This window comes from Anolis carolinensis, chromosome 4, assembly GCF_035594765.1.
Source record: "Anolis carolinensis isolate JA03-04 chromosome 4, rAnoCar3.1.pri, whole genome shotgun sequence".
NCBI classification, from domain to species: domain Eukaryota; kingdom Metazoa; phylum Chordata; class Lepidosauria; order Squamata; family Dactyloidae; genus Anolis; species Anolis carolinensis.
Genome location: NC_085844.1, coordinates 127,790,124 through 127,817,553, shown reverse-complemented (window position 1 = coordinate 127,817,553; position 27,430 = coordinate 127,790,124). Strand labels below are relative to the sequence as shown.

Sequence of the window (27,430 nt, the reverse complement as noted above, 5' to 3'; positions counted from 1 at the left end):
ATATTTTGGTACACATGCAAAATTTATATCTGCTGTGCAGCAAGTGGCAGCAGCAAGAATCAGAATTTTGGTTGGTACTTGGAAGGAGACCATCAATGAATACCAGGTGGATGGGCATGAGCATTTTTAGAGCATGAGTAAATGAAACCATTTCAATGAAAGGAAATGACAAAATTACCTCTGAATATGCCTTGCTTAAGAAAACGTTAGACCAATTGAATCATTGGAATGTGTATAGCTATTTATCCACCAGATCCCCATTGCTTTTGTGAGTCTACTCTCATTGGAATTAACAATTACATTTAGGCCATTTTTTGAATTGCATTAAAATTCGCCTGTATTTTAGGGCGATTTGCAGAGTCTGATGTTTATCTTTTTCTATAGACAGATGGATATAAAAGTACCATAATAGTGATATTTTCCGTAATTCACTTATTTCCTTTGTAGACTATAGTCATAAAATGAAAAGCAGTTGTACAAAATGTATAAAGGCAATTGAGCAGTTAGACCAAATCTCTCCTTGCTAACCCCACATGCATATTGATGGGTGTGTGTTAGATTAGAATACAGCTAATAATACTGGAAATTATACACCTGGGTATGAGCAAGCCTCACGTTCCCTTGCCCAATTCATGTAATGCTTTGTTTTCTGGGCGGCAGTGTAAAGGATCTATTTTGTAATCAGTCCCAAGTGTCAGATACCGCTGCAAGAGAGAAAAAGCATGTTGCCTGCCAAGGATCTCTTCTAATTTTGTGCTGTGTTTTTTGTCCGTCTCTCCAAAGGCTGAGGCTGTCCACTGTTCATGAGCCCAGCAGCTCCCTGGTGGTACTTGAATGGGAGCATTCAGAGCCGCCAATTGGGGTGCAGATTGTAGATTATCTCATCCGCCAGGAGAAGGTCATTGACCGCTTAGACCATTCCAAGGTGGAAACTGGTGAGTGCTATCAACTCTTTTCTGCTTATTGGAAAACCAGGAAAGAAGGTGAATATGAAATCATAATGCTACTTAATAGAGTTGCAACTTCGACATCAAATGAAACTAAAACTCTTACCTGCTTCCAAAATGAAATCTCACCAGAGAATGAATTTCAGAAAATCCAAGGCGACATGCCTGAGAGGGGAGGAATATGTTGACCTCATATATTAATATGAAATGACTTATTTCTCATTTCTCCAAATTTCATGATACAGTTCTCCAGTGAATAAATGCATACAGAATGTGTACATGAAAGGAAACGACATGCAAAAGGAATCCACATGGAAAATTCATTTTTAAAAATCAGTTATCAAATAGGGGGATGTATACTAAAATTTTAATAAATCATGGAAATGAATGGCATGTTCATTGTAATTTTAAAAAAGAAGTTCACAAACTGATATGGAAACAGGAAAAGTTGTACAGTAGAGTCTCACTTATCCAACATAAATGGGCCGGCAGAATGTTGGATAAGTGAATATGTTGGATAATAAGGAGAGATTAAGGAAAAGCCTATTAAACACCAAATTAAGTTATGATTTTACAAATTAAGCACCAAAACATCATGTTATACAACAAATTTGACAGAAAAAGTAGTTCAATATGCAGTAATGCTATGTAGTAATTACTGTTTTTACGAATTTAGCACCAAAATATCATGATGTTTTGAAATCATTGACTACAAAAATGTGTTGGATAATCCAGAACGTTGGATAAGTGAGTGTTGGATAAGTGAGACTCTACTGTATTTGAAAAAAAAGTCAATAGATGCCAAACCAGGAAATTATTGGTATGGCCACAGTTTCTTGACTACATGTGCAGGGGCATTGAATCTGCCCCATATAGGCCAGCTCAGCTATATCTGGTTATATAGATTGTGTTACATTCTGACCTACAGAAAGTTGTGTTACAAATTTCTGTGGCCATTCATATCTATTTTATGCCCTATCTTGCAAATAACACTATGTGTATCTCTTCTTACATGGATACCATATGAGTCACAGATTAAGTTTTTGATACTGCCATGGACTGTATTTCAAGGTGACTAAAAGACAATTATCAGATCATACAATTTCAGTATGTCTGATTCCATTGGATCCTGGTGTGTTTCCATGCTCCAAGTCCTGATTTAAAATTTTAAATATCTCCTCCTAAATTTGGGTATCTTGAGGATGTGTCTTCCAGACAAGTTTGCCTATATACTGGCAATAATCAGGCAGGATTGTCCTACTGCTATCTGCGGTATGGTGTGTAGAGATGAAAAACAGGGCCTTCTTGGTGGTGATGTAGATGGCATGGTATTTGCTTCATATAAGATTTCACTGATTTCCTTTTTCTCAGCTTTCTAGTGTATTTCACAGAAATCAAAAAATGTGCTTTTGCTTTTAATTTTGATGTTGTATTATTTTGTTTTTTTGTTGAGGTTCAGTTCATTTAAATTTATGCTTTTCTGAGGAATTGTATGTACCTTGAAAATCTTTCAATGGAACCGAATGGCAAGCAGGCAAATAGTTTAATACAGTATGGGTCACATGTCTACAGGGATAATTTTCAAGACACATACACACTCACAAATACCTGAAACATGGATAACAGCAAACCCTGTATTTTAACTAGTGGTGTGCCAATCCATTATGGTTTGTTCTGTTTTCATTTCAAATTTTGCCCCCCCCCCCTCCCCAATTCTGTTTTAGGGAAAATTTCAAGAGATTAGCAGGGGGAGCCATTCGGATTCGTAATTTGGAACCCTGAGTTCCATTTCTGTTTTGGGAAGAATCTTCCTGAAAACAGAACAGGGGAAAGGGGGCGCCTGAAAACTGAAACAAAAACAGAATGGATTTTGTGCCATTTCTAATTTTGACTATACCTGGGCCAGAGGCATACTGTAGAATCCCAGTGAAGGCTACAGAGGCCCAGAAACACCTCTGGAGGAAATACTTTAAGAGCATGAATAAATGAAACCATTTATATTGAATCAGTCGATAAGAGGGTTGTTCTGTATATGACGTACAGGCCAGCAACTCTCCCAGGAACAGAGCAAATCTGATTGGATTGTTGCCCCTTGCCCAGCTTCCCTTTCCTGTGTTCCTCTGTATTCCTTGCTTCTTGTCCCAGCAGTATTACCAGATAATGGCTGGGTTGCCTATTTCCCTAGAGACGGTGCTGAGTTTTGTGGATGACATCATCTCTGGTGCCAAGTCACCTTGTGCAATGCCAGCACAGGTGCCTGACAAGCTGTCAACAACCATCTCCTTGATCATTCGCTGCTTGGAGCCTGACACTATTTACATGTGAGTTACCGGCATCATGACATTATTGCATTTACTAGGCCAGCAAAAAACAACTACACAGTGTACTTTGCAAGCTTTAGAGTGAATAGAATTGTTTTCAAGTGAAAAGCTGAAGCACAAACTAAAATCAAGTTTCCTAGAAAGGCTAAAAACAATAAAAAGGGTGATTTTGTTATGTTGGTAGTAAAAAATCAAATAAGGAAATGGTAGGGCCACTGTTTGAAGAAGATTGCGAAATACTAACAATTGACAGAGAAAGGCAAAACAACGCAATGTCTTCTTTGCCAGCCTTCTCCCAAAATGAAAACAGTGCTCAACCTGAGATAAAATGGAACAGCTGATGAAGTAGGGAAATGTAGCACAGAACAGATAAAGAGATAGTACAGGAATACTGCCTACTTTATATGAATGCAAGTTTTTATGATCAGATGAATTACAGGGCATCTGTGGGACCAGAAAGAAGGAGGGGATGTCAACCTTCTTGATGGTTGTGTGACATCAACAGCGGCAACCACAGTGGCCAGGCACTTGGACAGAGTTCCTTGGCTGATTAGGAGCAAAGTGGTGAACTTCATGAGGTGACATGGTCCCAAACCATCTGGATACATTGACATGACTCAACAGGTTGCAGCTAAGAAAGCCAATGCAATTCTAGGCTGTATCAGTAGGAATATAGTGTCTAGATTGAGGAAAGAAATAGTACCACTCTTATTCTGCTTGGTCAGAGCTTACCTGGAATAATGATCTGGGCCCCACAATTCAAAGGATATTGACAATCTAGAACATGTCCAGAGAAGGGCTATGAAAATGGTAAATAGTATGGATGCCATGCCCTATAAGGAGCAGCTTAAGGAGCTGAGTATGTTTACCCTGGATATGAGAAGGTTAAGAAGTGACATGATATCTATATTTAAATATTTGAAGTGATGTCATATTGAAGATGGAGCCTGTTTGTTTTCAGCCACTCCAGAAACTAGGAGATGGATTCAAAGTACAAGAAAAGAACTTCCACCTAAACATTAGTAAGACCTTTCTTATGGGAAGAGTTGTTCAACTGTGGGATGTGCTGCCTTGGAATGTGGTAGAGTCTTCTTCTCTGAGGAGTTTTAAACAAAGACTGGATGGCCATTGGCTTTGATTGTGTATTCCTGCATGTAGGAGTTTGGATTGGATAGTCCATTTGGTTTTCTCCAACTCTATGATTATATTATTTTAAGTTGAATATTGAAAGTATGTGGCTAGCATCTTGTTAATCAGTTACAATTTTGTAAGTTAGAGATAACAATTTCCTCTTCACACTTACAACCATTGTACCATTACGATGATTGTAAATGCCCCTGAAACCCATAAAATCCAACCACCTGCACTGATGAATAGATGGTGAGTGGGGTGTCGGAGGATGAAGAATCCAACCCCTGCCCACTAAAGATTGATGGAGTATCACCCTACTGGACGTCTACTTAGGACGGGCTGGATATTGGCAGGAGGGGCTGGGTTTTAATGTGGGTTGCAGGAATCAAATCAGGAGACAGATTGTAGTCACAATATTTCAGCTATGTTTGGAATGCAGAATCTCGATGTTTGTTTTTGAACAGATACATGTTGTTAATTTCTGTTTATCTGCATCCGTAGGTTATTTTCAGTGTTATGATGTAATCGTAAACACTTAATTAGCTTAGAGCTTTGTCATGGGTATCACAGAGCTGTTTGCGGTTATTTGCATGGTTTAATAGGATGGATGGCTTTTACCAACTTGGTATCTTTAGCAGGAATCACTAAATCAGAAAACTGTGACAAAATTAAATTAAAACGGTTAAATCATTCTAAATTAACCTTCTAAATTTTGTATAGGCACTTGCCCCTGGGTCTGTGTGCATGACTTTGCCCCATATCTCCACTCTGCACCTGTATGTCTGTCCCACATTTCTCCCAGCTCAGTCATGTTCTTTCTTCATTGCATTTCTTTGGTAACGCCCAACATTTGCATGTCATCCTTGGGAAGGCTTCTAATTTTCTTGACTTCATTTATTAACTGTCCTTTCTGATCAGGAAGGAAGTGTGAATTAGTTAGATTCTCTGAAACCTGAAGCCCTGTGGATATGTCTCAGTTTAGGCCCATATAGTGCATTTTGAACTGCATTATTTGAGTCCACACCGATCAGATAATGCAGTTCAAAGCATGTCATATGGCAGTCCTGATCCAGCCTAAGACTGAATCCAGCCTAGAGATGGAAAGAACATTCAAAAATATTCCAAAACAAATTGGTTGAATAAAAACATGCTTCTTGAGTATTGGAAAACGCTCGTGACTGATGGAAATTTTGTCCAGAATCAGTTGCCAGCTATGAATAGTCTTTGAGAATTATAAAATATTCAAAGATTATCTCACAGTCAGAATAAAATTGCTAAAATTAATGGTTCCTTTGAGAACAAAATTTGTGAAGAATTAAATCCTTGGTCCAGACCATGGTTTTGATTTTTTTTTTTGGCCTGGCAGTTCCCTAAGATGTTTTAATTGCCTTGAAGTGTGGTAAGAGAAAAAAAAAACATGAAAAGGACCCAACCAGAAAAGTGGGGAGGCAATAACCCCAGTTACCCCAGTTATTCATGTAGTATTATGCAGGTTCTGTGTGTTAAGTCTACCTGTTCTTATTTTTTTTATCAACAGGTTCACGCTCTGGGGTGTGGATAACACAGGGAGACGATCCCGGTCAAGTGATGTCACCGTGAAGACACCTTGTCCGGTGGTGGATGATGTAAAGGCTCAAGGTAACTATGCTGTTGAGCAGGCAAGGTCCAGAGGCTCAACTGTAGGCCAAAGAAGCTTTCATGTGGAAGGACGATATTTTTTGAAAAAAAATCCTTAATCTAAACTATGCCTCTTCAATTTGCAGCCCTACTATAAGTGCCAACACCCAGAAGCCCTAGCCAACTTATTCAGTGGTCAGGAATTCTGGGAGCTGTAGTTCAAAACACCTGGAGGTTGAAGAGGCATGGTCTAAATCAGGGGTTCCCAAACGTTTTCAGCTGTGAAGCCCTTTTTGAAGCAAAAGGTTTTTATGGAACCCCAAGAAATGTTTTACTGTTTAGTTCTATCTACGGTATGTTCTATGAGACATATAACACATTATGCATATATGTAAGTAATAATAATAATATATATATATAAGGTACGTATATTAATAAATGAAACAATATTAAAAAAGAATGAGATTATATTCATTATTTCTACATAATAATACAACAACTACTTAAGATATTTGAAAAAAATCACATGTCCACCCGAAGTTATTGTTCCCCTGGCTAAAGAAGGTTCCGCTCAGTTTTCTTCCAACCCTCCTCTCTATCCTTTTCTCTCTCTTCTGTCTTTCAAACACATTCACTGGTGGTTTTTAAGGATTGGTTGGCAGGCTTGATGTAGAACTCCTCACAATCACTCATGGAGCCCCAAGGGCTCAGTGGAGCACACTTTGGGAACCCCTGGTCTAAACAATAGTAGATACCACCAGAAAGAATTTAAAATCAAAGGATTTAGAGGCTATAAGAAGATGGGGGTCTGTAGGGGAAGATCTTGTATTCTGGCCCCAACCTAAGTCTTTATGTGCTCACAGAGAAAAATCTTTTTACACCCAGTTAACTTAATGTTTCAAGGAGCCCAACACTTGCAGATTTTCTTTCCTTCCGCAGTGTAACTTTTATTCTCATCCTTGGGGAGGTAGGCAAGAGAATGTGGAAAAGGAGGAAATGTAAATTACTTTGACTCCCAACTTAAGAGGATCCATTTGAGAAATTGCAGGGGGGGGGGGCACAGGAATATTCCCCTTGGGACTTTGCTTAGGTGAGCGTTCTTGTGGCCAGATTTCATTGACATCCATAGCTAAGATCAAGAATGTTTCTCCTGATTTTAGAAAAAATGAGACAGAAGGAAGAAGAGGGCACTGAAATGTATATAAGACCAGGAATGCTCTCACTGAGATGGCAAATCTGTTTCTGAACCCGATCATTTCAGACTGCAGGTGGGGGCTTCCTCGACTGAATGAGAATCTATCAAAAGTATTCTCTACACATAGAAAACCAGCCGATAATTGAGAAGGGTTCTTGTGTGCCTTGAGCATGCCAGCTTTGATGTTACTGTGGGATTTTTGTTTGAATTATGAGTTCTCACCTGAAGTCTGAATTGCTATAGCACAGAGAATAATGTGTCACATTAATCAGAACTAGGCTTTATCTATAATGCAGTCATCTCTCTCTGTATTTTTTCTGTGAATACATTTATACAATGTATTTTTCTGCTACAAGGTAGGTTCATCCCCCATTATAAAATTGCATTGTAAATTGTCTGAATTCAATTCTGGGCTATAAAAAGGCCACTGACCTGAAGCTGATTTTTAGAATCATAAGATTATAAAGTTGAAGGAAACCGCAAGGGGGCATCCAGTCCAAACCCTGCCATACAAGAATACATGACAAGTTGGAAACCGTATAAGAAATTGAATATGCAGCCTCTTTCATAAGCTCCTTTTAGATGGACTCATTTCCCATGAAAGAGCAGGTGGGTGGCTTGACTCACCTTTGTCACTTCAGGTTCATTTAGATTAATGCAGTCTGACACCACTTTAACTCCCCTGGCTCAATACTGTGGAATCACATGAATTGTAGTTTGTTAAGACACCAGAATTATTTGGCAGAGAAGGCTAAAGAGTTTGTGAAACTACAACTCTCATGATTCGATAGCATTGAGTCATGGCAGTTGAATGGTGTGAAACTACATTAATTCTACAATATATATGCATCCTTAGTGTCTAGACCAGGCATGGGCAAGCTTTTTTGCCTTGGGGCCGCATTGTGGGCTCAGCCGGGAGGGCTGGGCCAGGAAGGAGGGGGGCTAGTCACACATTGGGTGGGCAGCGCCTCAGTCATCCTCAGATTGTCCTCCCATCCTTATGCTGGGAGGAAGGCGGGACACATGGTGACTCCCCTGATCCTCCTTCCCATCCTCCTCTCCTGATCCTCTTAGCATTATGCCAGAAGGAGGGCGGGACAGGCGGTGACTGAGTATGCTCTGAAGGCCTCTCAGCCACCGTGTGCCCTCCTCAAACCATCCTCCCAGCATAAGGATGGGGTCATTCACGCTGTCCTTACGCTGGGAGGAGATGAGACACACAGTGGCTGAGAGTGCTCCAGAGGGCTCTCAGCTGCTACGTGCCTTCCTCTCCCATCTTTTTGGCATAAGGACACAGTATCCTTATGCCAAGAGGACAGAGAAAATTAGGAGGGCCTGAAATAAGCCCCCATGGGGCCGTATCTGGCCCCCAGGACTTTGTTTGTCCATGCCTGGTCTAGACAGTGTCTCAGGCCACTTTTACACAGGCCCTAAAACATGGAAGAAACAGGGATAAGGGGGGGGGGGGTTAATGATGTTTAACTAAAATATGTGCTGGTTCGCATTAACAGCTGAAAAACGTGTTAAAAGAGTGCTTAAAACCTGATTTAGGCCTAAAATGTGCATATTCACATCACTGTATATCCATCCAGTCAAGGAAAACACATGACTTCATTCCTCTACACTAGTGTGGACTGCTCCTTCGCATATACTCATTTTTAATCCTGAAACAACTGATCAGGGTTGTAAACAGCTGGAAATTGGAAAGCAATTACAATGTTTGCAACCATGTTTATGAAATTAAACAGAACTTTGATTTACAGGAGGGCGATGAGAGATAATAAGAAATCTATGTGCACATTTAGATATCTGCATCAGCGCTTATGAGGCCCAGCGCATCTGAGGGTCAATTAAAAAAAGTAAAAGTAAACTTCTGGCGGATGTCCCCTGTTCATCTTGCGGATTTCTAAAATCCGCTACATAGGAAGGTGTCAACACACCAGAGGACTTGCTATCAGGTCTCACAATTTTTGGCCCACTTACTTGTCCTGGATTTGATGCTGTCTAGAAGCACCCTCAGAGTACTTTTGAAAGTTAAGCCTACTAGATGATAAGTGCTCTGGCTAGAGTTCCTTGAGAATGGCCTTTCCTTAAAATTTTACCCCATTTGTAACATAATTCTTCATGCTGTTTCAAAGTACTTTTGATCAGCTTTGCCAAACACCACCAACAGTCATGTATTTCAGCAAGGCAGGGGGTTGGACTTGATAGTTCTTGCAGTCCATTCTAACTCTACAGTTCTATGATTCTAATATTTAAAAAGTCCAGTGTCACACATCACATGCCAGTGATGAAGAAGACCTTCTGTTTTAGGAGCATCTGGCTGCATAATGCATTTTCCACTGAATGCACCCAATGCTGGAACTGTTCCCTTTGAGCATCAAGTGAAACTTTCCTCTTTGCCAGCATATTTTAATCAAGTATTTTATTCTGTATTGTAATTTTTTTAAAATAAGTGTGTTCATATATATGCTTGTGTGTGTATATCATTCAGACATCTGTTTGGCGGAAGGAAGGCCAAACATATTTAAATAAATTAAATAAATATGTAGCTGCTCGGAGGACAGCAACAAGCGAATTGTTCAGAATAAGTTTTCTTAGGCATAGGCATGCACTCCTGATTCCAAAATCTGTGAATTGCCAACAGAATAACACACATATGGAACACAGGTGGAAGTTGGCTTAGAATCATAGAATCATAGAATAGTAGAGTTGGAAGAGACCTCATGGGCCATCCAGTCCAACCCCCTGCCAAGAAGCAGGAAATCGCATTCAAAGCACCCCCGACAGATGGCCATCCAGCCTCTGCTTAAAAGCCTCCAAGGAAGGAGCCTCCACCACAGCCCGAGGGAGAGAGTTCCACTGTCGAACAGCCCTCACTGTGAGGAAGTTCTTCCTGATGTTCAGGTGGAATCTCCTTTCCTGTAGTTTGAAGCCATTGTTCCGTGTCCTAGTCTGCAGGGCAGCAGAAAACAAGCTTGCTCCCTCCTCCCTATGACTTCCCTTCACGTATTTGTACATGGCTATCATGTCTCCTCTCAGCCTTCTCTTCTGCAGGCTAAACATGCCCAGCTCTTTAAGCCGCTCCTCATAGGGCTTGTTCTCCAGACCCTTAATCATTTTAGTTGCCCTCCTCTGGACGCTTTCCAGCTTGTCAACATCTCCCTTCAACTGCGGTGCCCAGAATTGGACGCAGTATTCCAGGTGTGGTCTGACCAAGGCAGAATAGAGGGAGAGCATGACTTCCCTGGATCTAGATGCTATTCCCCTATTGATGCAGGCCAGAATCCCGTTGGCTTTTTTAGCTGCTGCATCACATTGTTGGCTCATGTTTAACTTGTTGTCCACGAGGACTCCAAGGTCTTTTTCGCACACACTGCTGTCAAGCCAGGCGTCCCCCATTCTGTATCTTTGATTTCCATTTTTTCTGCCAAAATGAAGTATCTTGCATTTCTCCCTGTTGAACTTCATTTTGTTAGTTTCGGCCCATCTCTCTAGTCTGTCAAGATCGTTTTGAATTCTGCTCCTGTCTTCTGGAGAGTTAGCTATCCCTCCCAGTTTTGTGTCGTCTGCAAACTTGATGATCGTGCCTTCTAACCCTTCGTCTAAGTCGTTAATAAAGATGTTGAACAGAACCGGGCCCAGGACGGAGCCCTGCGGCACTCCACTTGTCACTTCTTTCCATGATGAAGATGACACATTGGTGAGCACCCTTTGGGTTCGTTTGCTTAGCCAATTGCAGATCCACCTAACCGTAGTTTTGTCTAGCCCACATTTTACTAGTTTATTTGCCAGAAGGTCGTGGGGGACTTTGTCGAAGGCCTTACTGAAATCCAGGTACGCTACATCCACGGCATTCCCTGTATCGACCCAACTCGTAACTCCTATCGAAAAAAGAGATCAGATTAGTCTGGCATGACTTGTTTTTGTTAAATCCGTGTTGACTATTAGCAATGACCGCATTTGTTTCTAAGTGTTCGCAGACCACTTCCTTGATGATCTTTTCCAGAATCTTGCCTGGTATCGATGTGAGGCTGACCGGACGGTAATTGTTTGGGTCGTTCTTTTTTCCCTTCTTGAAGATAGGGACCACATTCGCCCTCCTCCAATCTGCTGGGACTTCTCCCGTTCTCCAAGAACTCTCGAAGATAATTGCTAGTGGTTCTGAAATAACTTCCGCTAATTCCTTCAATACTCTTGGATGTAGCTGATCTGGCCCTGGGGACTTGAATTCGTTTAGAGAGGCCAGGTGTTCCTGGACAACTTGTTTCCCTATTTGGGGTTGGATTTCCCCCAATCCTTCGTCCATTCCATGTTGCTGAGGTTGAAGATGGCTTTCTTTTTGTGAGAAGACTGAGGCAAAGAAGGCATTGAGCAGTTCTGCCTTTTCCCTGTCCCCTGTCGCCATCACCCCATCTTCTCCTTGCAGAGGCCCTATCACCTCCTTTTTCTTCCTTTTTCTACCAACGTAAGCAAAAAAGCCTTTTTTGTTGTTTTTTATGTCCCTGGCAAGCCTGAGCTCATTTTGTGCTTTAGCCTTGCGAACCTTTTCCCTACAGGTGTTGGCTATACGTTTGAATTCTTCTTTGGTGATTTCTCCCCTTTTCCACTTCTTGTGCATGTCACTTTTGAGCTTTAGCTCAGTTAGAAGTTCTTTGGACATCCATTCTGGCTTCTTTGCACTTGTCTTATTTTTCTTCTTTGTTGGCACTGTTGGCTTCAAGAAAACCTGCTCACAGGCGAACTAAACACTACCTAACTTACTTGGAATGAAGGGAAAAACAGTTTCCTTTATTGGGGTGTGTTTGGAATGGTAAAGGGAATCTACAGTTTTTCAAAGTGATTATACATGAATGGGGGAAAGGCAGCTGGGGAAACCTGCTGGTTTGATCTCAACTATTTGCTTCCTCCTGGAGCGTTTTCTGTGGTTCTTTTTAAATCAAAATTTCAGGTAGGTTCAATAATGACTGTATAAAGGAATGTTGCCTATTGTTGTTGTTGTTGAGTGCCTTCAATTTATGGCGACCCTAAAGCAAACCTATCACAGGGTTTTCTTTGTTAGATAGAAATGGCAAAGCATTTCTAATCATGAAAGGAAATATTGCTTGATGAACGTGTGGTATATTGATAGCATCTGGGTATGACTGTGAATGTCATGATGCAATACTTAAAGAAATGTGATAATGGCTGAGGAATGACCACGTGAGGGTTATTACAAAGGGGTTGCATCAACCAGTGTCCCTTACTGACGACCTATCAGCAGGTGGCTATTTAAGGAGAATGAAAGAATCCATCTTTCTCTCTCCTGTGTGACTCGGTCGTGAGTATCTGCCTATGTTGTATGTGTCTATCTGTTGACTCTAATTTTATGCAAATACAAGGAAAATGGATCTGTGTATCCCAGGTGTACTTGGTGTATATATTGCAATGGTGAAGATTAAAGCATCCGGATATTTTGGATGAAAACCTAAATCCGTGAGTTTAATATACAGTGTGTAGATTAGATCAGATGCTGCCAGTTGGACTCTGCAAATAGACAGGCTGAAGCACATAATGTTTGTTGTCAAAGTACGCTGCTTAGTTTTGCTTGCTTGTGGGACACTTGCTGTCGAGCTTATAGCAGTTCATGGAGGTCATGATTTGCAAACTATCCATCACTTCACAACCTGCAAATCCCGCAGCAAGGTTTGTTGAGAGGGATTTTACCTTTGCCTTTGCCTTCCTTTGAGTCTAGAACTATATGACTTGCTCAAAGCTACCCAGTGGATTGTTCATGACTGAGCAAGAACCCTGGTCCCTGGTGTCATAGTCCAACACTCAAACCACCACACTGGCTTTGTGCCACTATTCTACCACAGAGCTAAAATAGAACTGTTTAATTAAAGGTTTCAGGAAAATCAAAGAAAGTTGTTTTATTTTGATCCAAGAAACTGATTCTTATGAGCAATCTGCAGTTGGCTAGGAATGGGCTGTAGCCACGGGGGGGGGAGGGGGGGGGTAGGAGCTCACCCCCCCCCAAAAATTTTTCAGGTTTTAAAAAAAACCTGGTTTACTCATGAATTTTAACTGATTAACCAAGTCCCCATGAGTATCCACTGAAGTTTATCTGTCTCGAGTGTTCACTGAAGTTTATCAATGCAGCCTGATTTCCAATTTATTTTGCATTATGGAACTACTCTTCATGATTCGCTAAAAAAAAGTTGCAACCCCTCCTTGACATTTTTTTCTGTCTATGGTCCTGCTAAAATCACCCATGTTACTATTAAAGGACTCTTTGCAGGAATTCCATTAGAATTAGTTTTCCCTCTGAGGATTTCCTGTGCATTCCTAAATCCCTTCAATTCAAAAAGGGGAAAAACTGACAAAATATAGTTAAAAGTGACAGTAGGGGGCAGCAGAGTATGATACCTTAAGGCTATCACAGAGTAGAGATTTTGTGAACTGTCGTTTACAGCATCAGATGCATTTGATGAAGTGGATTCTAATCCATTTAGCTTGTGCTGTAATGAACATGTTAGTTTTTAAATTGTTGTTTATGCAACAGGGAATTTAGTATCTGTTAGACTCTGCAGGGAACCCTTTGGCAAACTTATATGAGAAAACTAGTTGCAGAGGGATGTGAAAAGCTATGGCAATGGTAGGAGAAAGGTATACTTTAGTCTAGCTATCCCTCATGGTGTATAACAACAGTTCATTTGCTGTGCTTGTTTGCAGAAATAGCCGACAAGATCTACAACCTCTTTAATGGCTATACCAGTGGGAAGGAGCAGCAAACTGCCTACAACACCTTGCTGGACTTGGGTTCCCCAAGTCTCCATCGGGTGCTCTATCACTACAACCAGCATTATGAGAGCTTTGGGGAGTTCACTTGGCGATGCGAGGATGAACTGGGCCCTCGGTAAGTTGCTCCTTAGATCAGCTCATTCATGTCACAGAAACCTCTGGGTTGAATCCAGTTGCCTTGTCAGCTTTGCAAAGTGTTTTAGGTCTATAGCCTATACACTGATGGAGTAACTTAGGGCCCTTCCAGACAGGCCCTATATCCCAGGATCTGATCCCTAGTTTTCTGTTTATCCCAGATTATCTGGAAGTGCGGGCTCATATAATCCAGTTTAAAGCAGAAAACCAGGGATCAGATCCTGGGATATAGATCCTGTCTGGGAGGGCCCCTAGTCTATAATAAAGGAAGAGCTTAAGTAGCCACACACAACAATACACAAGTAAAATAGAGTGATATGAAAATACTGTTGTAAAGAGAGGGAATTCCAGTTTTAAAAGACCTCTAATGTGGTATATGCAGTTTTAAAGGCAACAGACCCATTGGGTTATAGAATCCAGAGTGATAGGTATGATTGTACCTTGTTCCATTATATAGACATATCAGCGGACAGGCAAAGAAGTGTGGCATGTGAATATGAGATGGAAAGAAATGTTATAGCTACACTGGTCACATAACAACTCTGAACAGAAACACAGAGCTAATGCTTAGTCTCTGATGGCTTGCATCAAAGCTGAACATAGTCAAAAAACAAAGCAGGGGGTACAGGTGAAAAGTGGCATTATTGTCACAGGTGACTATTGCAGTGTATCTTGGCTACAGATTTAAACTGATTAAATACTAGTTGCCTTTACCCAGCTGAGAACTTTGAATAATAATTTTAATGTAGACTGATCTGGGTATCCCTTCTATTCTTTTCAAAGAAGCTGTACTAGCAAATGTGGTGAAACGGGGATATCTTTATTGCATATTTCTACCCTTCATTGGATGTATGAAAGATAATGGTGTGTATCAATAGCTCAAAAATCCTTATTTAAAAACCCTTGATTTTTTTGGAATTTCAGCCTTCTGTCACTAGAAGTAATTTGGCCAATATGACTATTGCTGTTGATGCTGTTGTTGTGAATAATGGGATGATGATTTTAATTTCTTCAGGCAGGGGGACAAACTTTGTTTTCATTTTCTTGAGATTTTTTTTATAAAAGGCAGGAAAAATGTGAGCCAGTTGATTATTTTCTTTTGAGGGTGGTTACAAGTAGTTACTGGTGACAGATGGGGATTGTATTGTAGCAGCCAGAATAATTTCAAAAGGAATATTTTACCAGCCCCAATAGTCTCTAAGGGGTCATGATATAACTTGGAAACCAAGCTTGTTTGCTGGCTGATCCAGTCCTAGGCAGATCATCTGCTCTTGCGGTTGACAGGGGAAATCACTTGCAGATTCCCATTGAACCATTAGGTTGGCTACACTGCTTCTTTATTAAACACACAAACAAATAAGACATGTTTTACTCAGTAGCTTTAAAAACTTGTGCATCCTTACAGCTTTGGGAACTATAGAAAAAATAGGGTACCGTATTTGTTTATTATTTTCGGTTGCTGTAAACACTCTGCTTGATGACCACTCAACCCCCATTGACTGTTGTCAAAAAGTTTAGAAAATCTCTATATTGTTTCAAAGTCCCATGTGTTTGTGGACCTGTCTAACTACTGGCAAGATCAAGAAATGATGAGATTAACTTCAGACTTCTTAGAGCCACACTAGAGGAAATTATAGAGATTAGTAATTCTCTTCTTTCTCCATTGTAAAGCAACTTTCTGTGTTTGTCTCGGGATACATCTGGACAAGATCTTTAAGGTGCCATCATCTCCGTTTGCTGAATTTTACAGGGCAGCAATATCATAACTCATAACTCTCAGCTTTTTCCCCTGTACTTCTCTAGTTTTTTTCTGGCTACAACAAATCCTACAAAAAGGAAAAGGTGGGTTAGCTGCTGGATGCTGGTATGAGCAGCAAGAACCACCTTCAAGACCTGAAACACTGGGTTGAGCTCTCCTCTCACTGACCTCGCATTCCCACCTTACATTCATAGTGGACTCTGCCCCTTTCAGAAAAAACATATATTTAGGCATGTGATTGCCCTCAAGACCCTTCTACACTGCCATTTAAAATCCAGACTATCTTCTTTGAATTGGATTATATAGCAGTGTAGAGTCAAATAATCCAGTTCAAATCAGATAATGTAGATCCGGCGTAGATCCAGCCTCACATGGCACAGAAGAGTTTCAGAAAACTGTATTGGGAGAACTGCATAAGGAGAAAAAGACTGACCCTTTCCATAATATTGTGGTCCCAATCCTTTCTGGTTTGGCTGTCAACATCTGTTGTCTGTTTCTAGGCAGGGTCTCTGTTTTGTCATTCCTTTAGAAACCACTAGCCTTTCAAGTCATTGCCCAGAAACAGCAGCAGTTGCCATAACAAAGAACAATGATCAGGGGGGGGGGGGGAGCAGGAATACTGGTAACCCAGACATCTGGACGTGGGAAGCCTGTGTGCTTTGCTACGCTGTCACTTATGCCAGACATCTGGCTCGAGTGGTGACAAAGATATGGCAACCCTCTTTTCAAGACAACGTTGCTGGTGCTTTTCCCCCAAAGAGCTTAATGTGGTATCAAAGGAAGCTTCCTCTGTGCTGCCCTTGCAACAACTCTGCATAATGCAGTAAAAATAGGAAATGGCTGGATTAAGAACATCTAGTCAGCCCTCAAGGGAAAGCAGGAATAAAACCTAAGCCCCCCCCCCCAAGTTCAAGTCTTTTCCATATCACGTCACAGTGACTCTGGTTTACTACTAGCAAAATTATATTGTAAAGTGCATTTGGTTTAAATGTTCAGAATGATGCCTGGGCATTTCTTCTACGTCTTTTACAATTACTTTGAAGGCTAGTTGCAGTTTGTTTAATTGACATGTTTCTTTTGTTAGAAAAAGTAGGCATTCAATGAAGAGGGTAGATATGTGAACAAGAAATGGCAAATTTCAACATAAATTTTCTCTTGCCCCCATGAAAATGTGCATGAGGGTCGATCTATGTTTTTAACTTGAATATTAGAACTGTGTCCTGGACATGCATCATGGATGAGGCCCCTTCTACAATGTCCTTATATCCCAGGATCTAGGAGCCCCCGGTGGCGTAGTGGACTAAAACCTCGTGACTTGAAGGTTGGGTTGCTGACCTGAAAGCTGCAAGTTTCGAATCCCACTCGGGGAGAGTGCGGATGAGCTCCTTCTATCAGCTCCATCTCCATGCGGGGGCATGAGAGAAGCCTCCCACAAGGATGGTAAAAAACATAAAAACATCCAGGTGTCTCCTGGGCAACGTCCTTGCAAACGGCCAATTCTCTCACTCCAGAAGCAACTCAAGTTGCTCCTGACACGAAAAAAAAAATCCCAGGATCTGATCCCAGGTTATCTGCTTTGAAGTGGATTATACGAGTCTCCACTGCCATATAATCTGGGATAACCAGATAATCTGGGATCAGATCCTGGGTTATAGTGACAGTGTAGAAGGGACCAGATAGAAAGGAAGGAATCAGACAACAAAAGCTATTGTTCCATTATCTGGGCGGAGGTCAAAAGGGGGCGCTAGACAGAGAAAGATAGTTCATTTTATGGGTTGAAGGAGAAAAACCATTTCCTCCATTTTCGCTGGCCATTTCCCCTCCCCAGTTCATAAATTAGGGTTGTTTACATGACTGACATGAGTAGGGGGAATAACAGGAAAATAGGAAATAATTTTACTCAACCCCTCTCCCCCCCGCCCCCCCGGTAAAATAGATTATCCTTCTCTGTCTAGTGCCCCCATTTGGCCTTCACCCAGATAATGGAAGAGCACCAAACAAAATATTGAATTGATCAGTCAATGCAAAGGCTGTTTCATGAAGCTACTCACAACCGTTCGTCAGTGATACAAACTCCCTGAAAGGCACCTCATTAAATAGAAAATTTGAAAAGAAGTTTGAAAATGGATCTGCGTTTCCTCTGTGGCTTCTTTAAATTTCAGTATTAATGTTATTTTCCTTTTCAATAATTTCATGTCCAACTTTCTCACCATAATTAATCTTCCATTACACAGTCAGCAAAAAAAAAAACCTTAGTGTCTTGCTTTTTAGCCCGTTCCTAGGATCACTTGGAGCACTGATTCAGAAAATTGCATTAGATAAATCACACCAGCTCTAGTTTCTTAGATATGGTTATCACGATGACAACTGGTATCTCAAAAACTAGAGCTGACAGGTGAAAACTGGTGCCGTTTTTGGAATCAGGAGGTCAAATATACCCAGAAACACGTCTAACATTTGATACATGAAGATGTGTATTAGTCAATGTTGTCTTTCTGGCTGCCCATTTATTAGTTCATTGCCTTTCTTCTTCTTCTTCTTCTTCTTCTTCTTCTTCCTCTTCCTCTTCCTCTTCCTCCTCCTCCTCCTCCTCCTCCTCCTCCCCTCCTCCTCCTCCTCCTCCTCTTCCTTCTTCTTCTTCTTCTTCTTCTTCTTCTTCTTCTTCTTCTCTCTCTCTCTCTCTCTCTCTCTCTCTACCCCCCCCCTCTCTCTGCCCCTCTTTCTGCTGTAGGAAAGCCGGTCTCATCCTCTCCCAACTTGGGGACCTCAGTGCCTGGTGCCATGGCCTCTTACAGGAGCCCAAGATTGGTCTTCATCGTACGTCACTCAAATTCCTTGCCTGCCGTTACAGTGAGATTAAGCCATATGGGTTCAGCTGGTTGGAGCTCAGTCGGGACCTCAAGAAGACCTGTGAGGAGCAAATGCTGAGTGTCCTCTACAATGACTATGGAGACAAAGACAACTGAGTAGACTCAATGAATGAAGTCAAAGAACTTCATCAGGGGCAGGGGAAAGACAAGAGAGTTTGTAGGTGACTGTCCGGTGAGTTTTATACATGGATCTTCAGCACGCCAGGCAGATCTCTAAAGACAGTGTTTAAAGTGATAGAAGATTTTGTTCTTTGCATCGGCTAACCTGGTTTGGCATAATTCCCATCTGCAGGTTGTGTGGGATCCAGTGGAGATTGTTCACTTGTTGAGGGAGGGGAATTGCTTTTCTAATTTTGCCAAGACATTCCTCAGCCTAGTGTAGGGAGGTATATGTGCATGTGTGTGTTACATGGAGACATTTGTCCTTCACGTTGGTGTAAAAGAATGGCAGCTCATTCTCTCTCCCAAGTCCCAGTAGAAATAAAGCAAAATAACCAAGTCCAACAAAATAGGGGATTCTCTTTATGAAATGGAACAATTCGGCAGCAGACAGAGCAACAGAGACAGGAGGGATACAGGACTTGCAAAATATGTGGTTGTACCTTTGACAGTGTCAGATTCTCCCTTCCATGACCCTTTTAATTATAGTGAACCCACTCCAGTTTTTATGCCACTATAGAAAACATTTCTAGAATGTAGCTAAAACATCCTAGCTTGTCATTCCTGTTCTGCATAAATAGTCCATTGTTGAAATATATATCACTGGGCTATTTTAGAATCAGATGAGACATTGTAATGCACAAAAATAGCAGGATCACATTACACAGCCCAACGAAAAATGTTTCTGGGTGTCTTGGTTTTTAAGCCTGTCTGTGGGGTTATTCAGAAAATTGGATAGACCTCATCAGTTCAAGATTCTTAGATATGGCTATCATGGTTTTTTTATGGGTGAGCAGATGGTGACTGGTAAATGGTATGTGTTCTATATCTCAAAAACTGGAGCTGACAAGGGAAAAGTGGTGCCATTTTTGGAACCAGCAGGTTAATTATACCCAGAAACAGGGCTAACATTTGAGGCAGCAAAATGTGTGTTGGCCAGTGCTATAGTAGAGGAACCTGCCTAGGTTCGAATGCTGCAAACAAGATCATGGACAAAACCTAGGGCATGTAATAAAACTGAAGTTTTTGTCACCAAGTAATGCCAGTAGAATACATTCCGCAGGTAGAATTGCTTATTTGATACCAAGAAAAAACATTCATATTTGGTTTGCTACATACAAATCTGAAATCATACCTTTGCATAATTTGTTTAAGATGTCATCATATTTAAACTGTGCCAGTGGTAATTATGATTTTTTTGCTCTCAGTGGAATACACGGGGAAGAAGTGCTCACAATGATCAGTGTATGGAAGCAGGTAAGATGGAAATGAAGGTTAATGGGTTACAGAGGGTTAAAAGAGACTCCTTAAAATAATTTCCACACTTCTCTAAGACCCCATCTACACTAACAGTATAACCCAACTTGAAGATAGCTTGAATCTGAGGCAACCACAAAACGTACATTGCCAATTTGTGCTTCAGTGCACATTAAATAAGTCACAGGAAAGTCTGAATCAAGCCTTAAAATGCACTGCAGCAGATCTACATACATTTCAGATCCAGGGCAAAATTGGATCTTCAAAGTGGGGATTGCTTTGTAGACACCTGCTCCTCCTAAAGGGCAGTAAATAATAAAAAATGAGCTGCCTAAAATCACCCCTATTACATGGTTGAGAAACAGGTGTTTAATTGATTGAGGATATTTATTATTATTATTATTATTATTATTATTATTATTATTATTATTATTATTATTATTATGATGTTTATTTATACCCCACTTTTTCTCTCCACAAGGAAATTCAAAGGGGTGTATGTTACCTCTGCTCTTAATATATCACTTCTCCATTTTTTTCACACTATATGTACCCAGTAAGATGATATGCATCTATGCAGGAAATGGGGAAAAAACTGCACATCAGATTCCCTGCTCAATGTAATTATCTTCCTGGACTCAAACCAGTTCCAGACATGTTCAATCTAATCACCTACACAGCAAAACTGTTTCCTCCCAAATTGGTTCCAAGCTATACTATAATGTCAGTGTAAATGTGTCCTGAATCTCCATATCCAATTCTCTAGCAGACCTATGGGTGGATGCAAGTTCCTGCACCACAGTGTAGATACGTATGTGCTTCCATGATGTGTCCCAGATGGTAATGTATAGTTTTCCAGTATACATGAGTACTCAATATGGATAATGAATGTCATGGAATGTATTTGCCAGAGTCCCTTGCAAGTGTGATATTGCAGAGCAGCGTGAATATGACAATTGAGAGGACACTCAACAACTGGGTGTCTTGCTCTCCTCTCTTCCAAAACTGCCATTTTGGAATGGGAAAGGAGAAGTATTTTGGACACTGCTGTGTTTACCAATGTCCCAGTTGGAAGAAGACCTGAGATATATAGTGTCAACTGTACCTAATGTTCCTCCAGTCTCTGTAACAATCTGGAAGCCAACGTACACCATCTATGGATTCTCTGTTAATTTGTATGTGCCTGAAACTTGCTGGTACTTTGCGCTCTGTGAGAAGAAAGTATTCTCGGGGAAATTGTGAGCTAGGGAAATCTGCATTCTGAACCATGTGTTAATGAACGTCAGTAGAAGAAACAGCATTGGAGCAAAACTGAGTTCAGATCAGTTTTTGCCCATCTGGGCTGTAATTTGCTGGTGATGATATGAGAAATGGACATGAAGTTAGAGCCCAGAGGCCCAGTTGAGGTTTAGGCTGTTGAGGAAGACAAAGCTGCCTCTTGGTTGTCAGCTTTCATCTTTTGATCTGGTCTGAATGGGAAAGGAACTCTGGCATGTGGGAACCTCATGGCAAAACTTTTTATATGTCTTCCCAACCACAATTGGTAACCGATGATTCTCTTTTGAATGTTTTGACAGTAGGAAGCTTATTGAATGTGTGCACTTCCAAGGTATTGCCACGAAGAGCTGTGTAAATTTCCCTCTGAACTGAAGATTGCGATGTTAGGGGTGTGTGTGTGTGTGTGTGTGTGTGTGTGTTTATGCATGTGCACACATGCATACCAGGTTCAGCAAAATTTACCAATCAGGACATTAAAAATCAAATTTGGAGGGAGTGGGAGAGACAATGCTATGTTAAGCATCTTTTTCATTGAGTGGCAAAACAGTTGGTGTCTATGTGATTTCTAGGGGAAAGGATTGGCCATAGGTACATTCCAGTTTTTAAAACACACATACGTATATGCTGTTGGGAGCATGTTATGTAAATCTAACCTCTAGTTTGGCTTTTAGGGTATAGGAAAAAGGATGGGCCATATCACTATACGGAATGATGTGACCATCTTGGGCAGCCAATGTTGTATGACCTCCTCCTGATGTTTACTTCTTAAGTCTGCATCTGTTTCTCTGTGTGTCCAGACAGAATTATGTATGGAACAAATAGAACACACTAGACATGATTTGGTTCCCCCTGTATCTAACATTAAGTTAGTGCTAGAGGTTATTGAATTATTTTCTTTCAACAGCCTTGGCTTCTACCATCCTGTTTATCCCAAGAAATCCAATATCCTCCTCATCCCACAGTAAATCTAAAGCCAGAGAAGGCTGAAAACAAAGATAAGAACAAAAAAAGGCAAACCACAAAAGGAACTGGGAGACAAAATCAGCTACTATTGCTCATGCTAGTTCAGCTTTTGCACCTATCAGAAATTTTCCTTCAGATACTCTGGGTTCTGCCATTGTAGTCTCTGACAATGCTCCTTGGCTTCACATCAATTGCATGCACTATCCTTTATCATTGCTTCCTGTAACCAGAAAGTTCTTTGGATATTCTCCAACTTCAACAGGCAGAGTTGGAGAGGGTTCACCAGGAATTACTGCTTCAGAAGATAATGATCCTTCCTGATACACAAAACCAGCCACAGCATTACTGGTGGCAACCTCCAAGTCATTGCTTTGCATTCCATAGAGGGGGTTCTAGAAGTATCCTTTCCTTCTAGACTAGTGGTTCTCAACCTGTGGGTCAACTGCCTGGGATTTCTGGGAGTTGTAGGCCAAAACATCTGGGGACCCACGGTTGAGAACCACTAATCTAGACACAATAGAAACTCCTGCCATTTATCATTCACATGCAAGCTTCCTCTAAATTGAAGCAACTCCCAAAATCTTGGGTCCTTCATCAGCAACTGGTTCAGTGTGACATGCAACCATTGGGGTTGGAATCATCCATAGACAAGATAAGGCGTGGTATTGATGAGTGAGCCCTCAGCCTCATTCTTGGGACCATTTTTTTCATTGCTATAATTCTCATTATGCTGATTGGGACAAATCTCCAACTTGGTTCACTCCATCAATTCCTAGGACTTTCTCCTTAGTTTGAGATCTATCTTGTTTCTCTTGCCGGCATCCTAGGGCATCTTGCTACCTATTGACATCTGCAATGACATATCCTATGATTTCACTACTGCACACAGTCCTCTATCAGTCTCCTGTAGAGGAATCAAATTTCCTCCTATCATTCCTACCCCACTTAAGCCTTGCACTTCAGCACAAATAGCTCTGGCTTGCATATTGATTCTCACTCCACCCCTGGTGGCTAATACCCAGGTCCTATTTCTGGATCAGCTGCCATTCTACAGTCCTCTTCAGAATTAGATGGTGCTGAAATGAACTACATCTCCACTTCCTCCCAACACGAATCTTTCTACATCTCTGGGTGCCGTGGTAGGAGACCATATCACACTCTCTCCAACTCCCTCCAGCCCTAAACTGATGAGCTTGTATGTACGGCATCACTAGATTTGAATATCAAGGCAGTATCTACTTCTCTTACAGATCTCATATTCAAGTGAGTTCAACCCACACCCCACTTTCCTCACCTTGGTAAGGTAATCCTGGAAACAGCTTCCTTAGCAACCCACACTTTCCATAGGCGCTTTGCAGACTCCACGAGGATTCGTGTAATTTTATTTTCAAGCACCCTGTTCTAATTCAACAATTATAGAAATGGCTCCCTTTGTAAAAAAGGATAAACTATTATGCTTCTCCCAACAAAATGGGGAACATTTGCCTCCACAGCTAGGAAATCATATTCCCAAGCCACCCTGGTTGTTCCTATTGCCAATTACCTGGCCTGTATCAGTACAGCTTTAGCCATACATGCAGAGGGCCCTTGGCTCTCTGCACAACACAGTATATCAGCAAGGCACGTGGTTGACTTTGAGGCCAAGACAATTGCATGCCTAATCACTCTTTGTCAGCTTGCCTGGCTGCACTCATCTGCCTGCTCTCAAACCACTCAGCCAAGGATGGAGGGCACTTGCTGGACTTGGCCTTTTCAGCTCCTCTGCAGACAATAGATCATTATCAGAAGATGCATGCCACTGCACATAAATGAGAGTTATGACCTCCCCCCAATCTCCACTTCTACAATCCTGACTACTAGACATACTCAACTTCATAGCCTAACTGACAAAGATACACTTCTCAAAGATATAGGCCTCATGGAGGCCATCTACTTGTTACTGGTATGTTAAAGAGTGGTCTTGCTCCCTCAAATTCCTCCGTGATAAGGATGCCCGGTGCCTATAGCCTGGCTGCCCTATGGCCTCTCCCTGGGGGAATGAGATTACCCATCTCCTCCCTCATTTCAGCTCATCTCTCACCTCCCGATTCTTATTAATAATTGTCTCACCCTACTGTAAAATCTTTCACCAATACCTATCCCCCAATAGCTTTTCACTCTTCCAACTTGTTCTCTTGGCCCATTGTGATCTGTAGTTTTTCTCCTTTAAGATGTATTTCCTTATAAGCTATAACCTTTGCCAGGTTGGCAAGGGAGCTCTGTCTTTTCTTGCAAGGGCTTTTGTATCTCACCTTTCACAAGAGCAAGCAGTCCTTTGCCTGCTTCATCTTTCCCTCTTTTTAATTTTCACTTCATGCAGTACAGACCCCCTACATATTCCCCCAATTTTAACTCTGAGGAGGACAGACACCTCAAATCTTTTGATGTCAGGTAGGCCATTGCTTTCTACTTTGACAGGACCTATTATTTTTGTAATAAGTTCTTCATTTGCTGTGCCAGTCCCAGGAGATTCCTGTCTTCACCCAACACTGATCCAAATTGCTATTTACTTGGACTATAAAATGGCTCACAAACCAGCTCTTGATATCATCAGGAGTCACTCCACTGGCAGCCTCCACTGCCTTCTCCATGAATGAATGAATGAATGAGACTTTATTTCTATCCCGCCCTATCTCCCCAGTGAAGACTCGGGCAGCTTACAACATATAGAGAGGCAAACATTCAATGCCGTATAAAAATACAGATATAATGGAAGTGTGCATCCACTATATGTTCATCCACGGAAATGTGCATCTACAACATGGTCACTCACTAATGTTCACTGATATTATCATCATATCAAAGTGGGAGGACTCTTGTACTGATAGACATACTGAAGTGACATGTCCCTATATCCTTGGATGTGCTTGGTATTCTATTCTTGGTATGTGTGCCATGGAGACCACAGAGATCACCTGCAAACTCACACGAGGAGGAAGAAGAGGCTGCTTACCTGTAACTGTGGATCTTTGAGTAGTCATCTGCAAACTCACACAACCCTCCTTTCTGCTTTCTGGTACTTGTGGATCTTTTGAGTAGTTATCTGCAAACTCATACAACCCTCCTTTTTGCCTTCTGTTGACAATCTTCTCCTTGTTCCTACATACGTCTGCTTGGCAGTGCTAGACATGAACTAGCTTTCTTGGCAAAAAGCTCAATGGATATGAACAGTGGGAGGGAGTATGGCAGGACAACTCAGTTATGAGTTCATGGATGGCAACTTGAATAACCAGGTGGCTCGATATGCAACCTAGTCTTCCCTCCTTGAATTTCGCGATTATTTCTCTTGTTCTTGTTACTGATTTTACAGGGGTCTTTAACTGGATTTCTAAAGCATTATACTTCCTTGAACAAAAGCTGACTTCGTAGACTTAATGGGACTCCATCCTGCTTCTATTGCTCATCACAATATAGTCCAACAGTGCTTATGTTTGATAGTATTTCAAGCTTGATTTTAATATAAAACTAAAAACATGCTCTTCTGCATTTTAACCCCCCCCCATTGCTGAATTCATGCTATCTTCATTGTGTAGTGCTTTCTTTAAAAAGTGTGGTGTGTTATTATGATAATTTTTCTGAGGGTTGTGATAAATGTTCTTGGCCTAGAAGAGCGGGACACATAAATCATCATTTGAATGGGGATCACAGCTTTTCTCAATGCAACTTTTTTGCTCCTTAGCAAAATCTCCAGTCGTCGTTGCTGCTATTGCGCCCTCTCTCCTTTTTCAGCTGCTGTGTTCTTCTCCATTTGAGTTATATTTCCCTTCTTCCTGCAGATGGAACTATCACTTGCAGGGGCTTAGAAACCCACCACTTCCTCTTCTGTCCAACAATAAAAAAATCGAGTCTGCCATTTGCAGGTGTTCAATTCATGCTTCAGTTGGGACACTGAATGTGCATATACTTCACAAGAAAGTAATATTTGAGTGATATTTTATCTCAAGAATGGGTGTTGGCTGAAGGAAGAGCTATCTGAGGAAAGTGAGAATTTGAGAGATTTCAGTTTATTGAAAAGCAATCTCTCTGTACCAGAATTTTGAAGTTTTGGTCTAAATTATTGGTAAATATCAGGTAATTCTCTTACATGGTTACATCTGCCATGTTGTAAAACTAATGGAATCATTAAAAAATGTGCTTGTCCACAATATGACTATTATTAGGATGAAGGAACAGCTATCCGTGGAAGGTGAAAATTTGAGAAATTTCAATAAATGCTTGAAATAACGTTTAATATTATTTCTTCAAGATTCTGTACAGCTGTTTTAAGAATTGTTAACTTTTACTTGTTAGATTATTTAAAATGAAAAGAATTGGATCAGTTAATTTCTTCTTCAGATGGCTTATTTACTATATTCTTTGGTGTTAATTTCAACTCTGATGCAAAGCTTTGTTACTGTAGATTGAAGATGGGCCAATCTGGCAGCACTGTTGAGGAAAGTAGTATTGTTATTGTTACTCTTTTTTAAAATTCTTCAAAGTAATAATTGTAACACTCTGTAAAATCCAGATGACCATTTAAATGAATATTAAATGGAGTTGTTAATAATTTGCGAGGTTGGGAAAGCGCAATTGTCTGTTTATATTTTAAGGCCTAATGAGGCATATTTTTATGTGTCTGAGTTGGATGAATTGTTTATTCTGTAGCTTCTTTTGCTTTCAAATTCAATCCCTTCCTTTTATTAGAGTGTTAAGCCAATCATGTTTGGACAAGCTACTAATGGGGACACATTTTCAATTAGACATTCTCCTCCTCCAGTTTGAAAGCTTCTTTTGGAATTTAGATTTGATTTGGTCTGAGCATTACCCCTCAGCAAGGAACCATCATTTTAGGGTGAACAATGTACTTTAGCCATTACTACATCAAGCTCCTAACAGTCCAAGCAAATAACTGTTTCATGGGGTTGTTAAGAGCCCTACCATGTCAAAGAAGATGAAATGTGAGAGAGGCATTCTAACTGGCTTTAATGTTAAAAGTG

At 40.9% G+C, this 27,430-nt stretch overlaps 1 protein-coding gene and 1 long non-coding RNA gene across 4 annotated transcripts in view; one reads left to right on the top strand and one right to left on the bottom strand.

The window, feature by feature from the left end:
* Positions 1-27,004, top strand: part of astn1 (astrotactin 1) — a 302,993-nt gene extending 275,989 nt beyond the window's left edge. For 2 of the 3 annotated variants that reach the window (XM_008108949.2, XM_003219851.3), the window contains exons 19-23: positions 784-935; positions 3,133-3,268; positions 5,937-6,037; positions 13,926-14,109; positions 18,620-27,004. In XM_008108949.2, the coding sequence (XP_008107156.2) occupies positions 784-935; positions 3,133-3,268; positions 5,937-6,037; positions 13,926-14,109; positions 18,620-18,854 (808 nt within the window). In that variant the 3' untranslated portion in view covers positions 18,855-27,004. Of the gene's footprint in view, positions 1-783; positions 936-3,132; positions 3,269-5,936; positions 6,038-13,925; positions 14,114-18,619 lie in introns of those variants that run through there. The other variant, XM_062977759.1, reaches the window with a different exon arrangement.
* On the bottom strand, positions 847-16,381 carry LOC134298249 (uncharacterized). The gene is made up of 3 exons (XR_010005220.1): positions 16,322-16,381; positions 1,054-1,112; positions 847-956 (listed from the first exon to the last, which is right to left on the bottom strand). It is a non-coding gene; the product is annotated as an uncharacterized LOC134298249 (long non-coding RNA).
* Positions 27,005-27,430: the final 426 nt, after the last annotated feature.